Source organism: Anneissia japonica, unplaced genomic scaffold, assembly GCF_011630105.1.
Source record: "Anneissia japonica isolate Jap-2015-1 unplaced genomic scaffold, ASM1163010v1 scaffold288140_len288450_cov173, whole genome shotgun sequence".
Taxonomy (NCBI): domain Eukaryota; kingdom Metazoa; phylum Echinodermata; class Crinoidea; order Comatulida; family Comatulidae; genus Anneissia; species Anneissia japonica.
This window is the reverse complement of record NW_022730127.1, coordinates 212,199-228,672: the sequence shown is the minus strand read 5'-3', so window position 1 is coordinate 228,672 and position 16,474 is coordinate 212,199. Positions and strand designations below refer to the sequence as shown.

The window sequence follows — 16,474 nt, the reverse complement described above, 5'->3', positions numbered from 1 at the left end:
TATCGTAGGCATAGGGCCTAGCTACGTATACAGTATTTTCATTTTACAGTACGTAGTTTGGAACGATATCGGAAGTGGGGGTGCTGGCAGTGGCCTGCTATTAGGACTACAATTTATTTGAAAATATCTTGGGTCCGATCGTCCACACCAGTTGGGCCCAATCGTCTGTCACCCGAAGTTTTCATTACGATTATCAAGAACGTACACGGTCTAGGCCCTGGGCTAGGCTTAACTTGCTGTCGTCACTCTGCTACGTATACTATTACCGCATAACAAAGAAAGCGACCCACGTGGTGCATTCTTAAATATTACACACATTATTTAATTGTATTAGATGATAACACGATATCATTGATTGAACGATCTAACTACCCTCGCATCGCAGTAATACTGAACTAGGCCTAGCTTAGGCCTCATGTTTTTGTGGAAAGCTAGATAGTCGTTATGTACCCGACAGTCGGCTGCCTTTATATTTTCACCTGTTTTCAGTTTGCATTCAAAGGGTACATTGCTGCAGAGCCAACTGTCGGGGATATAGTACTGTACCTTCTACTACTCATACGTATACAACAGAAAAAAACGTCGCATGGACTTAGTGAAAAATGGAGATCTAAATGAAAAAAACGTTGCATTTCAGCAACATTTTACTTTTATTTTAGGCCTTCTTCAAAATACCTATGCCTGCAGCAGTTGATTTTTTTGCCGTAAAACCAAAATAGTTTCATCCATGCCGACTTTCCGGTCGTCGGTTAGCGTGAGCCCTGACTGAACTCTGCAGAAACTTCACATCGATCTTCGCATCGCGATGTAAAACAAAATGTCGGGAAACTTTTCTTTGACGCATGCGCATTTGCATAAATGTCTACACACACACACACTACACACAATAAAAAAACATAGGAAATAGCAAAAGTGATTACAATAGTTCCTATTGCATTACATGCATAGGAACTAAAAAGGGCAACAAATCAAAGCACAAGAAGCGAACCGGCGCTTTCGATTATCACAAATAAATTCGACTAGTAGAAAACAGGCTGAGAGTTCATAAAGAAATTAATCCACAGCAACAACAACGGCAAAGGCGACAACGACCATGGCAATAACACTGCCATTGAGCTGACTTAAATAGCTTGGTGGTTCTTGGCTTAATTCCTGGTACGGTACTAGGACGTTTTCTCGTGACCAAAAACAACTTCGCTGCCCAAGCCTCATAATAAAACGTAGTCTATGAACTGCATGGGCCTACTTTATGTGTATGTTTGTTTTCTGAAGAAACTTCCACTTGAAAGTGACTAAGGTTGAATGATAGTAACAATAACAATTAAAATAACGATGGTAATGATCATAAAAAAAAGTTAACTTAGGTAAAATAAAATACTACTACTATTATCACAGGCATTGTAAAATTAATATTAATAAATGTTTATAAGCTACGTAAGATGCTTTGTAATCTTTCCCATTTCAGTTTTTCGGTTTAATTCTCGCCGCTACTATAATATTGATAATACAAATATTGAGTATTAATGTAATGATTGATAATTGGACGTTACATAATGTGCAGGGGTTGCACCAACATCTCTCTGACAGGTGTTTCATCGTTTACCAAGAGATGGGATACGCCGACATCAGCTCCACCATGGTTATGTCACCTTCCTGAGGCACTCTCAGTCGCGCTTTTATCTGGCTTGGAAAATAATTCAATTAATTTATTTTAAAGAGATGTTGACACGAATCCCCTGCTTTTGGAAAGGGTGATAACCCTGATAATGTGTATTATAATACTTCTTTGTACATTGATTTCCATTGCAAAAAAACATTACAAATAAGAAAGCAAAAAAAGAGAAATATAAACACTTATTACAAGATGTTTAAGGATTTTTCCCTTTTAAAGCATAAATAAAAATCTCTCATTTGTATTAGTGATTTGTTACTTTCTAAGAAGGAAGAAGAAAGCTGCACGTGTCGGATCAGCCCGGCGTGTATTATAATATTTGTTCTGAATATTCAAGCGCATGCCAAATAAGTCATACACTTACCTCCCCTCACTATCAGCTTTGGTACCAAGTTTTCATACTGGGTTAGTTGAGTTGAATCCGCAAATGTTACGTTGATTTTGAAATTTAGCGGTCCACCTTTTACTGCATCAAATTCTCTGGGGACCAATGAAACAATCTCTGGCGCTGAAAAAAAAAATACAGAACAATAGGCCTACTTCGAGAAAAACATATACAACGAGTTGTGTGATATTTACGTCCTGTAATGAAAGGTGTGATAAGATTTGTACATTACTATACTAATAAAATAGGATATAATGTTCCATTTTTTTTCAAATAAATATTAATGTTAGTTTTAGGTAACTTACGTTGGTAAACTCTGAGTCGTATTGCTTCATTACCGGTTATCACTTCACTTCCTTTTCTGACTGTGATTTCGTAGACGCCTTTAATGTGGAAATACTCAACAGTAAGTCGTGAACTACTTTTTAGACAAATACACAAAACGGTCATTAACTGATAACAGGGGTGGCTCCAGTGGGGGGTGGGGTGTTCGGGGAGAAAAACACACTTCGTCGTGATGAACAAAACATTATTCTTATTTTATACTTATCACGGTAGTAGACTCCAAAATCGTTCAAAGCGGTTTAACTAATCCTTAGGAACTATGCCTCCTGGATTACTTTAGAGAGATTTTATATAGGCTAGACACAGTATATATAGTGAAGAGCAATTCAACATTTTGTTTACGAAAATAATGTTGATCAGTGCGATGGATAATTTAGTTTTTTTCCCGAACAATTACTTCCAAACTGCAGCTTAACACATAATGCTACTATGCAAAAATTAAAATTTAACTCTGCAAATAACTCTAAGTTAATAGGATAGTGCGCACCAGAAAAGTCTTAAATGATACATACAATACTGCGATGTCATTACTCGAATAAACACCTACAAACCTAATGATTGTAGACAAACTTAATGATTGTAGACAAACCTAATGGAAACAACATTATTCTCAAAAAATGCTATTAATCTTCTAATCCAGTAGAATTGCAATTTTTTTTAACCTGGTTGGGATAAATAAGTCTGTATGATCACACAATAACATAACATGATGGTAATTATGTGTGTTTTAGTTTCACATTTACAGTGAAATTAAGGGGCGTTTGTATGAGTTCATACGTAGCCATTTTACACCAAAAAATATAAGTCTCTCTGGAATAAACGCCTCTGTCTTAAACGCCCCCACAAATACCATTCTCAACAATAAAATTAAATCTCTACAACCAGGATTTGACCCTTTAACTCAACTCCAAACCGGACCACGGGGTTGCAAACCAAAACAGCACCCGATGCACCACCACCTCCCTTGTGTACATTATAAACATGTACATTTTATGTGACAGATTATGCCAATGTTCATGTACTATCAGCAGAACACATTAAAAATTATCACATTGAGTTTATAATATGGGTTTCAATTGAATACGAGGAAGCTACTTAAATAATTTATAGTTTAAATTAAATTCAATCTAAACTAAGTGATTTGAAACATGTAGTGGGAAAATTGGCCTGGCTACCACGTAAGTTTGGAAGAAACAAATAGATTACAAATCAAATTAGACCTATATGACAAGCAAGACTTATTTAAAGCATAATGTCTGATGTAAGCAATAAACTTGAATATATCCTTGGGTGTCCAACTTTATTACTTGCATTTTTGATAGATTTTGTAAAAGGTTTGTTAAAAAGGCTTGGAACTCAATGCCTAATCCTTACCCTTTGGGCATTATTTATCTTGTTTTCTTTTGTTCCTTTCCTTCATTACTGTGTTCTGTGTTCTAGCTTAATGTTTATTTTAATTTTTCTTTGATTTAAAGTATTTCCACCTTTCATTATTGGTGGTGGGGGGGTTCCACTGGGTTGATTTGGGTCACACCATTATTCTACTGTCATCGTATTCATATATGTAGGACTGGTGACTGTCCTTTTGAGATGCAATGCGAGGGTTGTATAATCCTAATCTGGCTTATGCCGTCCTGTATATTATATATATAACCAGTAGAATATGATGACAGTAGAATAATGGGGTGTTTGGGTTGATTTTGAGATTGATAAGGGAAATGTATGAGTATATTAGGGGTGTTCGGTGTTCTGGACATGTTAGTTTTAATTTATTAGTTATCCAGTTTAATCCGTTTTCCTTCGTGATTTCTGCATTTGAAATTTTGAGTTTGAGTTTTGTTAATTTCGTTTTGTATACATTAGTACTTTTTTGCAATAAGATTCACTCAGGAGACAATTCAATCGGAATCTCGAGTCTATTAAGGCATCATTTTTTAATAATACCTTGATGGGGCGAGTTGTGGATTGGGGTGAGCTTGTCAATCAATTGCTTGAGTGACGTTTATTCAATTTGTATTGAAGTCATAGTTTTCTTTACTTTATTGTCTATGTAGTTTTATTTGCCATTCATTTCATGTTTACTTTTATTTTATTTTTCTTTGACCCACCTTTATTATGTGAAGTGTGCCACTGTTTCAAAAGTGTAGTTTCCGAATAAATACATATAATATGACATACCGTTTGGAAGCGGATCCCCTTCCGACAGCCGACAGGTGACAGTAGTCACGGTTAAGTCGGCGTCCGACACCGGCCACTCCGCATTAAAGTTGGTAGTTTGTGAAGCGATGACACAAGATACACCAGTGACAGCCCTTCGATTGCGTGGAACAGCTCGAGCATTTCGGCTACCGTCTTTGAACCCAGCGCCAAATATTGTAAACTTTAATGAATAAAATATATATATTTTTATTTGTATTGTTTTGCCTGTTGACAGATTTGAGTTAGCAATGTTTGAAGGGAACTTTGTTGAATAGAATTCCAGCATAATTATTGCACAAAATGTGCAAAAAGTCAAACATTTGGATTCAGATAGGCGGCCTGGGGCTGCCACTTCCCTTTTCTCTGACTATTCATCGTAAAATGGGAAACCTGATGTAAAACGTTCGTTAAGTTTTTCTATTAATTATTCGTGAGTAACATAATTGATGATTAGTCCATCTAGGACAGTTCTATTCCTCTGGGCTAGACCTGGCCACACTCGACTCGAACCGACCTTCCCAATACAGTTTGGGTTCTCTACAAACTGAGCTACGAGAATAATATGGTAGTCCTATACTTTCTTTTTGTTTCATTAAGACAGGTTTTTTTTTTCTCAAGGTATTAAGTAATATGGAATATTTTGAATGATCAAATAACTTCAATTAGCTTCAAAGTATATAGGCATAATATTAAATTTCAAAGTCCCGTACTCTTTAGCTTAACATATGAAATTTAATATTAATCTAATAAAAACACCATGGCTTTCTTGTATAATGTTAAAAAAAAATGTCAAATCAAACCCACTTTTGAACCTCTTGTTTATATTTTAATTCGCTCTCGTTCAATTACCATAGAGCACTCTGCTTAAGATATGAAAATAAACTTGAAACGTATCGCAAATATTACTAGCAGAGTGCTCAATTGTTGACCAATAATAATAATAATAATAATAATAATTAATAGAATAGTAATAATACTAATAATAATAATAGAATAATAATAATAATAATAATAATAATGATAATAATAACATAACAAAAAATTAAAAAATAATGATGAATGACTATACATCAACATAATTATCATTAAGATGATATTTTAAGTATACAGTGCTCTATATTGAACAGGCCACCGATAATTTTATTAGGCATGTGTTGGTAGTAACATTGTATTGGAGATTTGAGCAGAAAGAGCACAGGGCATGATGTGTGAGTACCAAGAAATAGTTATTAAGAACCAAACAGCATACAGTAAGTGTATATCCATCCTTAAACACCTGTCTCTTATACACATCTAGATGTGTATAAGAGACAGGTATATGTACATACAGTATACATATATATATATATATATATATATTAATTTAAATTGATTTTTCTAAGCTTAATGTTGATTAGTTATTGGTTGAAATAAATTATGAATATAACACGACACAATAATAAAGTCACGAAAGAGTGAAATAGTTCCTACAAAAGACCAAGGTAACGGGGCAACACAATAATGGGCTCTTTGTACAGACAGTAATTGATTATACAGCAACGCATCGATGTACTATTGTGAAATCGATCGAAGGACACTGGTAATGGTGATAAAGAATAAATTACTATATGGTATGAAAAACATACATGGCTGAATACACCAAATCTAATTCTCAATTTTACATAAGTCAAGCAATATACAGAGGCCTATTACATATGAATTTATTTTTAAAATTCGATGTGTATGCTGAAAAAAATTAATGATTTTTACCTTTTGTCCTTCCGAGTTGAGTATCAGCTTTGGTCTGACCGACTGTATGGTTTGGCAGCCGGATCCATCGCCACCGCATCTTCCACAGGCATCTTCAACAAGCCCACTAAATAATCAAACATTTCGCGTTATATCATCTTATTGTCTCGCTGTCACAGTACCTTACAGTACATTTTCTTTAATTTGTTGCACTCTGACGTAGGCCTCAAAGATGTGGAATGGAATAATATGTTCTGCCTCTGTTAGATTTGTCCTCCACTTGACCAGTTCACTAGCGAGACGGATTCACTAGCGATATCATTCCTCCTCCCTGTATATTTGTCGATTCTCAATGTTGAGTCCATATATATTGCACTGTTTTTATTATTTATCTATGTGCTTATCAAACCAATTCTATTCGACTCATAAATTTTGTTGTCGTTCTTTTATGTAATTTTATCAATTTTTTTACATTATTATAATTTTAATTTACCTTGGTTTTTCATTTTTTCTTTTTTCGTTTTTATATTATATCTAAGCATGCAGTTAAGTTAAGCGATCACCGCGTCGAAGTTCGAATATTGGGCGTTCGCGTGTTCGACGTACGTACGCCTTAGGCTATGTTCAGACACAACGACTTACGCTAGCGTAACGTTAATCGAGTGGTGTGAACTTGTGCGCGGCGTAGCGAACGCCAGTATTATCGCGCAATCACTGGCGTACGGTAATCCAGCAACAGACCCCAGATTAGCGTACGCCACTGATTTACGACAGTCACGCATCGGTTATTTTGAACTCAGCCAAGATTTGACCAATCAAAATAAACCTAGATGTAAACAGAAAATAAAATGCGCGAATTACGAATACGAATATTTCGCGCGAATACTTACGCTAGCGTTCATTAATCGCCCAGTCTGGACATCTCGATAGTTACGCCATGGATTAACGTACGCCCGGCGTTAGATACGCCTGGCGTATCCCACAGGTCTGAACGTAGCCTTAAGGCCGGTTCCCACTGAACGCGATCAATTGAATTTCGCGTCGAAATGAGGCGCGCGCGGCTGAATCGAAGATGCGACCGGCGTTTCCAATGTGAACATGCAAACGAATTTGTAGTCGAACACGCGAACGCCCAATATTCGAACTTCGACACGGTGCGCGTGGTGGTCGCGGAGGCTTCGCCTGCGAATCCATCACAAGAGTTGATCCAAGACCAACTTTTTCGGATTCGCGAGCGAATTCGCGGCCGATGGACCAATCGCAAGGCTTAGATTCAATTTATGTCAAAGGTCAACAATAAAGTCACGACCATTGTCGAAATAATGTACAGATGTGCGAACGATGACCGACGAGTCCGTTTCATGCAAACTCTGTGGAACAGTAGGTGCCCTTGTTTAGGTCTGTGACAAGGGAGCAAAGAAAGTATGTGACAATGCGTGGAAAAGGATTTGCAGAGATGAGTTGAGTTATCTCCTCTTTCTACCAGTATTAGGCCTGTCCAGCCTAGGCCCTACTACTACCTGAGACCCACAGTAGGGTAGGCTAGGCTAGGCCTACTATCTACCCTTAGGAGGCCTAGCTCTAGGCCTTGAATAAATATATTAAAAAAAACTAACGTATGTTTATATTCACTCTTTTCATTCATTATAGAGTTCTGGGAATGTTAATCCTGAGGATTTTAGTCTGATTCGTCTCACAGCCCTTTTCCTCCGTCTATCAATGCGATAACAAAATCACTTCTCTGTTGCCACCCGCCATTTCGAGGTTTTGCGCGCGGTCAGCAGTGGGAACAGGCAAGCGAATCATTGGAAGCGAGACATTCTTTACCGAAAGTCAACTCTTGGGAACTTTGCGCGATTCGCTTCGCTTGCCGCGTGACGCTCGACGCTTTCGCTTGACAAGTGTAATTAAAGCGTACGTACGGGTTACATAAGGCGTACGAACGCCTTACTAAGGCGTACGTATGGGTTACATAAGGCGTACGTACGCCTTATTAAGGCGTACGCGGGTTACATAAGGCGTACTTAATAAAGCGTACTTACGCCTTAATAACCCATAAGGCGTACGTACGACTTATAAGGCGTACGTAAGACTTAATAAGGCGTACGTACGCCTTATAGCTTCGTATAAAATTACGTTTTGGGGTAAACAGTACGGTAACTAATTATATTAGTGGTGATTATATTATAATAGAAAGTTGGGTCCTACTAAGAAACGTTTTAGGATAAATAACAGTATGCTGCAACTGTTAATCTATTCTATACAATTAAAATGTATTATTTCTTAATTTTCCTCTCAATAGAGAAATCTGAAAACCACATTTAGTACCGGTCTTTATTTATAGAGATTCTATTAAACACCAAACACCATGGCTTTGGCAGACCAAACTGAAGATTTTCCTTTCATTTAAATATTTACATTTAAAATATATAGTGCTTTTAGTGCAGCGTTTTTGTTTTTGTTTTTTTGTTTTTTTTACAGACTACATACATCAAATTAATATACATAAAATGTGATGTTTTGTGCTTAGAGTGAATATGAGGAATTTTGACAGGCCCAACTGAAACTTTTCCATTCAGATAAAGAATTCTTGAAAATATATAGTGATTTTAATGCAGTTAAAAAATAATGATGAATGACTATACATCAACATAATTATCATTAAGATGATATTTTAAGTATACAGTGCTCTATATTGAACAGGCCACCGATAATTTTATTAGGCATGTGTTGGTAGTAACATTGTATTGGAGATTTGAGCAGAAAGAGCACAGGGCATGATGTGTGAGTACCAAGAAATAGTTATTAAGAACCAAACAGCATACAGTAAGTGTATATCCATCCTTAAACACTTGGAATCAAACTATCATACGTGTAGGGCCTACCATTTCTTAATTTCACTTTAATAGATATATAATGATAAAGACCACTTATTTGTTAGTGCCGGTTTTTAATTAAAAAGAATCTAACTAGAGACTACAGCAGCTAAAGACCACTAACCATGGGGACATAAAGGTTGTCTTTAATTTGAGAAAGACCTGAACTTGCGTTCCTAAAATATGTAAATTACTGGCCCTGACATTTTAAAATTACGTTCTTAAAACGTAAACTGCCTAACCTCTCATAATTACTTCCCTCTCATTACGTCCTAAAACGTGTAAAATGCCTGACCTGTTTAGTACACGGTCGCAGCCGAAACAAGCCGTCCTAACTGCTTCATCCTCCTCATTCGTACATACACCACATTCGTTTTTTATATTATCTTTCTCGATTCCCGTTCTTCCTCCATAGCAGATACCGCATGTCTTGTCCAACTTTGCTCTTCTACGACCTAAAACGAATCGATCCGAAACTTTGTCTCTTGGATAAAGTTTCAAATTGTTATTATTGCCAAAAGCAGAAAAAAAAAAAAAAAAAAAAAAAAAACCACACAAAAGCAAAAGCAAAAACAAAACACCCACGATGCGTTTCAGACTGCCACCGGCAGACGGCGTTGCGTTGTCTAGCGCTCATCAAATGAAGTGAAGTTGGATTCGTTGTATAGGACGGTCGTACAACCGTTGAACGACGAAGTGAGTGTCCGACTTGTACAGGGCGCCGTTAGGGACATTCGCTATTTTGTCGACAAAGGCATTTTGTTGGGACAGAATGCTATTTTAGCATTTTGTTGGGACTAAATGCTATTTTGTAGACAGAATGGTATTTTTGTAAGACAGAATATTTTTTTTCACTACAAAATGCTATTTTGTCGACAAACTAGCTTTTTCTGAGACACAATTAATTTTGTCGCCACAAAATGTTATTTTGTCGACAGAAGCACCTTTTGTGTGAGACAGAACGAGGTTCAATGCACACGAGGAGGCGGAACCTCTTCTTGGTTGGATGACGCGCTAACAAACCACCAGAGCCGTAGATAGAAAGAGTTTATGAAATAAAATATGCTGGTCATCTTCAAACCGATACAAATAGCCTAGGCCTATTCTTAATTGGAACAACATACCATTATTTATAAAAGAATCAAAATCAGTGGACACATTTAAGTCACTACTTAAAACCCATTTATTTCAATAATTAACTGTTTAATAATTTATATCGTGTTCCTTCACAACGCAGTGGCCTGCTTTGTCTCTCTTGGGGCCACTATCTTGGTCGCAGACTCTGAGCACCCGGTTGCCTGTGGCAGGGCAAATGTGAAACCTGCTCCTTTGTTCGCGCCACCTAGGTAGGGGACCGGGACTGCGCTAGGGCAGAGGCGGATAGTTAACCCTTTGAGACCTAGCGTTGTTTTGCCACCACACCCTATAATATTGTAATTCAACATCTTTTCTATAATTTCTATAATTTAATGTAAAGCGCATAGAGGCACTGTGCAATATGCGCTATATACATGTAACTTATTATTATTATTATTATTATTATTATTATTATTATTATTATTATTATTATTATTATTATTATTATTCTTTGTAAATTGTAATCTAAACAATAAATCAAGGTTGAAGAATTATTGCATTGAGAGAAATTGTACAACATATGCCTAATTAAACATAATAAAGAAGCTAGGTCTATGTAATTATTATCATCATTACTGTATTATTATTATTCATTGAATTTTTCATTTGTAATTGTAAAACATTTAAACGTTTTGATTTAGTGTATTAAAACAATCAAATATACAATTATATTTAAAATTTTATCTTAAAAATCTTCCTAGTTGCACATTGATTTGTAAAGCACAATGGGGCACGTTTGCATAAACACGGGGCAAGTTTTCGCTTTTATTGGAGGATTCAATTTATATTTTCAATTTTAACTTAAGCTAGGCCTTAGACTGATAATTCATGTAGCTTTCTGGAAATAATATAGATATTTTAACAGCAAAGTGCAACATTGCATCAATAGAAATATCGGTGCTGCTTTGAAAATCCTTCCTTTTTTTTAATCATTGTAATTATATTCATAGTATTATAGGCCGATTAAAGTACTACCTTATGGTGGTAGGCCGAAGAAGTACCGAAATCTAGGCCTACCTAGATCATACCGCGAAGTGGGGTGGGCGAAGTTTGGGCTGGCGGCACATGCTTTAATATACTACGTGGATAGCGAGATTTTTCGATCGCCATTCAAAGTTAAAATAAAATCCCAAATCCTCCTCCTTTTAGGAATTTAAGGAAATTGATACATTGGTGTTCCTTTGTTAGATCGATTGCAGCAACCCCAAACCGAACATAACGGTATTTCACATTATGTAGCAATTATCATAGTCTACACACCTGCCAACCCTTGTTTCATGAAAATCTGGAGATTTTTTCAAGAATCCTAAAAAAATCTGGAGATTTACCCAAAAATTTGGAGGTTTCCAGATTAACCAAAAGATGATGCAAGATACCAAAAAAGTCACGTCACTACAAATGGCTGCTTGTTTATTGCACCGCAAAGCAAGCAGGCGGCGAATAGGCCTACATTGAATAATAACGATCAAATCAATCAAATTATGCATAAATCGGAGTATTTTTTTGGGAGGAGGTGGGGGGGGGGGATGGCCTGTGAAATCAGGTGAAAATTACATTCGATCGGGAGAACTGGAGATTTGTTTAAATATTGGGTGACACCCAACAGGATCGGGTGAGTTGGCAGGTCTGCATCTACCATAACTGCTAACTTCCTATCCTATCGCGTTAGTTTGTGGCTCACCAATGTTTTGTTTGGTGACAATATGGCTGGTGTAAGTCATGTGATGCGATCCACCCAATCACACGCGCGTATAGCAGAATCCATGAAACCGAGTTGGCCATATCTCTATGGGTTGGCCAAACTCTCTATCTACGGCTCTGCCACCTTTTGCGTCTGATCAGTCACGTGATCTGTATACGGTAATCCCTCTGTTTTTCTTTTGAATGCTCGAGTTAATACACTGTAAACTGGCAGCTCTAGACTGTTTTTGCTGACTGTGTCTGTTGTAAACGACACCATAATTGTTGTTTCTGTTAAATGTTGGACATGGACATGCATTACTGTGTTAGTTGGCGCCTGCTGCGCTGCACAACGTGAACGGATATGGGTTAAAATTTAGGGGGGGGGGGGAAGTCAAAGCCCAAAAAGAAAGGGGTTCCGCACGTCCTCCCCTGGGTAAATTGTGATTCCCAGATGACGGAATAGGAGCTTTCTATACTTCTGAGGTATCTTTTAATGACTTTTAAGTTTTTCAAAATTCAAGGTTTTCCTACTTTTGAAAACGGTCAGTAAATTTTTCTCAGTCTTATTACAATAAACGGCATAGGCCTATTATGTGTGAACCGGTATACATACAGAAAAAAATGAGTAATAATAATAATAATAATAATAATAATAATAATAATAATAATAATAATAATAATAATAATAATAAAAGCATTATTTTATAATGCGCCATATGTCCACAACAATATTGCTCCTAGGCGCAGTACATTTTACAATAGTTAAAACGATCTCAAAGATTTGAAACAACGATATTAAAATGATCCAATTATAAAACATTTTGAAAATTAAAAAAATACCCTTTATAATGAAGAACCCCCCAAAACATTTTACAAGTTTCGGATAATCAGACATTTAACAAGCTTTTAATTAAACTTTAAATGAAAAAGATAGGTTTTAAGATGACGTTTAAAACTAATGTACCGTGCGAATCACAGTACCGTACCTTTGTGTACGCGGTAAACTGTTCCATAACACTGGGGCAACTTTGCAGAACGCTCTGTCCCCGGTTGTTCGCAGTCTGACTAATGGAACTCTAAGCAGTGTAGCATCACTGGATGACCTGAGTGGGCGAACTGGTTGATTAGAATTAACGAGACTGCAAGTAGTATGGACCAGTGTACATTCTTGCTTTATATGTAATTATGAGTATCTTATATTGAATCCTGCGATGAACTGGTAGCCAATTAAGAGATTTAAGAACAGGTGTGATGTGTTCACTGCGCTTTAGTTCTGGTGAGTACCCTCGCTGCCGAGTTCTGAAGTCGCTGTAATTTTGCAATATAACCATTTGGGACACCGTACAGCAGACTATTTAATGAGTCCATCCGCGAAGGAACGGAAGCATGACTCGCGTCAGCGGCTGCAACAGCAGTAGAGATATTTTCTGGCTAATCTAATGTTGTATAGCTGATGATAGGCAGTTTTACACACTGAATTTATGTGCAATTTATAAGATAATGTTGAATCAATAATTGCTTCTAGATTGCGTATTTGATCCTTGGAAACTATTTTGCAGCCCATTAATATTGATACTTCTGTTTTCCAAGACTTTACGACGTTGCTGTACCGATGATAAAAAAAATCTGACTTATCAGCGTTAAGATTGAGTCGGTTGCAAACCATCCATTCTTGAATCTCACGGACTCAGCATTCTATTTGGTCAATCTTCCTAGAAGTGGCATTAGAAAATGGAGAGAATGACAAGTATATCTGTGTGTCATCCGCGTAAAGATGGTAACAAAGTCCGTGTTTTCTAATGGGATCACCCAAAGGTAGTGTAAAAATTCTGAATAAAACAGGTCCAAGCACAGAGTACAGCATTGTGGTACACCGCAAGATAGAGGAAGTGGACTTGAAAGTGCATACGCATACTTGAAAGTTGCATAGGCCCTATACTTTTTCCATGAGTCGATGAACACCAAAAAGAAAGGGAGTCGAGGTCTGGTGGGAACCATTGTAACAAACAAACAAAATCAGATCACGGGTCCTGAAAGGTAGGTCTATAATTGTTTTTGCCCGGGGGAGGGGTCAGGACCCCTCATATCTGCCAATGCAGTCATACTCATAGCCAAAGGAAACGTTAAGCACCACATACAATATTTCTGAATGTTACACTTGAAAATACATGTCAAAAGCCCATAAAACCCATCCTAAAAAATGTGTATGCCTAGCCTCACTCACTGATTGTCCTGAGACCTTCATTTGTCTTGGTGACCAAAAAACCGATTCCAATTAACCATTTATGCTAGTCATAACCATAATTTAATATATAGTTATATTCATAAGATACAGTCTACATTGGGAAATATTTCCGTGATTTATTAGAGTAGGATTGTGGATTGTGACTCCCGGCCCTTGGCCGGCATTTACCACGTTACAATACCTCACTAGCTGCTGTTCAGAACTAATCCTGTAAGATCGAGTAAATCCGGTATGAAGGAATGATGGGATAAGTCATGAGCTGAAGATACTGTAATGCAAGTCTAAGAAATATGATGCCATACAGAATTGACAAGAACACAGAAATTTAGAAGACCTGTCCTAGAATGTTCACTAAAAAAGTCACTACAGTAAACAACACCACACATATCCTGATAACGGAATCCCCATGTGGATATTTTATTGGTCAATATAACACATGTACAGTAAGACAGCATAGAGTTGCAAAAAGAGTTCAACCGGACGCCATTTTCTTCACTGACACACCACTGATCCAAATTTCTAACGTAATTATTAAGCTGTTTTATCTTACTTTTTCTTTGTAAATTTTAATTGATGATTAAATGTTGTTCTATAACTAACATAATGCGAGCTTTTGTGTTTTTAGTACATTTTGATGGTAATATTAGATTTTAAAATGTCTATTCCAGAAAAACTATGCAGTCATTCAGGCGTAATGAACGGTAAACTGGCGTCGTAACGACACGTCTGTGGTACTTTATAGATCATATTTTTTATAAATGATATTCTTAAATACATTCCTTAGCAAACAAAGTTTGACCATAATTTACAGAAATTTACAGTCAGCAGTGATTCCTGATAATGACATAATTAATGTCGAAATATTGAATCCCGACACGATAGCGTGCATTTCCATAATTGGAGTATGCGTTATACTATCTTATCTGAGATTAATTAGTGGACTTTAAATTTAATTATGTCTTACATATATATCATTTTGTCGATAAAATAGCATTTGTGGTGACAAAGTAAATTATGTCCTACAAAATCATGATCTTATGGTAACAGAATACATTTTGTGGCTAAAACAGCATTTTGTCGAGACAAAATGGTATTTTGTCCAGACAAAATTGTAGTTTGTCGATCGAATGTCCCAAACGGCGTCCCGTAGACTTTCCCGTAGGTTTCTCTACACGCTGTTCTCTAGCTGTGAACGTGTGACGAAACATAATAATCACATTAATATCAATGAACCCAGCTAATGGCCTACCTGTGGTGCAGTTTCCATTACAATCCCTAGCAGTGGGAGGATCGGACCCGTCGGTCGGAGCACGCACACATTGACCACAGTCGTTTCTCACGTAGCGAGGACCATCGGCTGTTTCACATTGACCAAGGCAATTGAGACGATGTTGATTCACGTTTTCTGCTACACCAGTTGTCCCACCTTAAAAATAATGATAGTAATCCTAATCATATTTACATAGTATATGTAGGCTGTCTCTTATACACATCTAGATGTGTATAAGAGACAGGTGATTTTTAAGCACATTCCGTGTTCTGATACCTGTCTCTTATACACATCTAGATGTGTATAAGAGACAGGTATATATATGTATATGTGTATGCCTATTACACGATTATTATTTGGCATACTTACCGACACACTCGCCACATAAATCTGTCCTGGCCGTCCCACCGCAGACATCGTTACAGTCTTTTGTTGGCCTAGATGCAGGCGAACCGCGGCGGCGTGATGTTTTACATTGTCCGCAGCTGTCCAACCCAGAATCCTCGTCCCTTCCTGTACTTCCGCCGACACACACCCCACATTCGTTTTCTTCCGCTTCGCCGTCGCAGACATCATTGCAGTCCATCGTGTTGACATAACCGTCGTGGCGTATGCAATGTCCACACTCATCCATCCCATAATTGTTTCGCTTACGGGTTCGCCCGCCGACACATTGCTGACAACGGTTTATAGTCGCTGTTCCGCCGCAATCTCCGTTGCAATCCACTTCTCCGTCACATTCTTTGTTTTTAATAGTATAGGAAAAACAGAAAAATAAAACAAATATACTGGTCAGAATAAATATTTTGTATACATAAAATATCATCGGCCCTATTTTTGCAACCTTTGCAACTAAGAATTTCTGTAGTTACATGTTTGATTATGATAACAGGGGTGGCGCCAGAATTTGCCAGACGGGATGGGGGTGGGGCGG

The 16,474-nt window shown here is 37.2% G+C and overlaps 1 protein-coding gene across 1 annotated transcript in view; it reads right to left on the bottom strand.

Annotated features, from left to right (window-relative positions):
• The window catches only part of LOC117114776, a 60,238-nt gene that overhangs the window by 26,049 nt on the left and 17,715 nt on the right, over positions 1 to 16,474 (bottom strand). Inside the window, exons 5-11 of the mRNA XM_033258464.1 lie at positions 15,910 to 16,281; positions 15,520 to 15,696; positions 9,501 to 9,660; positions 6,351 to 6,456; positions 4,581 to 4,782; positions 2,363 to 2,440; positions 2,037 to 2,180 (exon numbers count right to left, since the gene is read on the bottom strand). Coding sequence (XP_033114355.1) covers positions 2,037 to 2,180; positions 2,363 to 2,440; positions 4,581 to 4,782; positions 6,351 to 6,456; positions 9,501 to 9,660; positions 15,520 to 15,696; positions 15,910 to 16,281 — 1,239 coding nt within the window. The remainder of the gene's footprint in view (positions 1 to 2,036; positions 2,181 to 2,362; positions 2,441 to 4,580; positions 4,783 to 6,350; positions 6,457 to 9,500; positions 9,661 to 15,519; positions 15,697 to 15,909; positions 16,282 to 16,474) is intronic.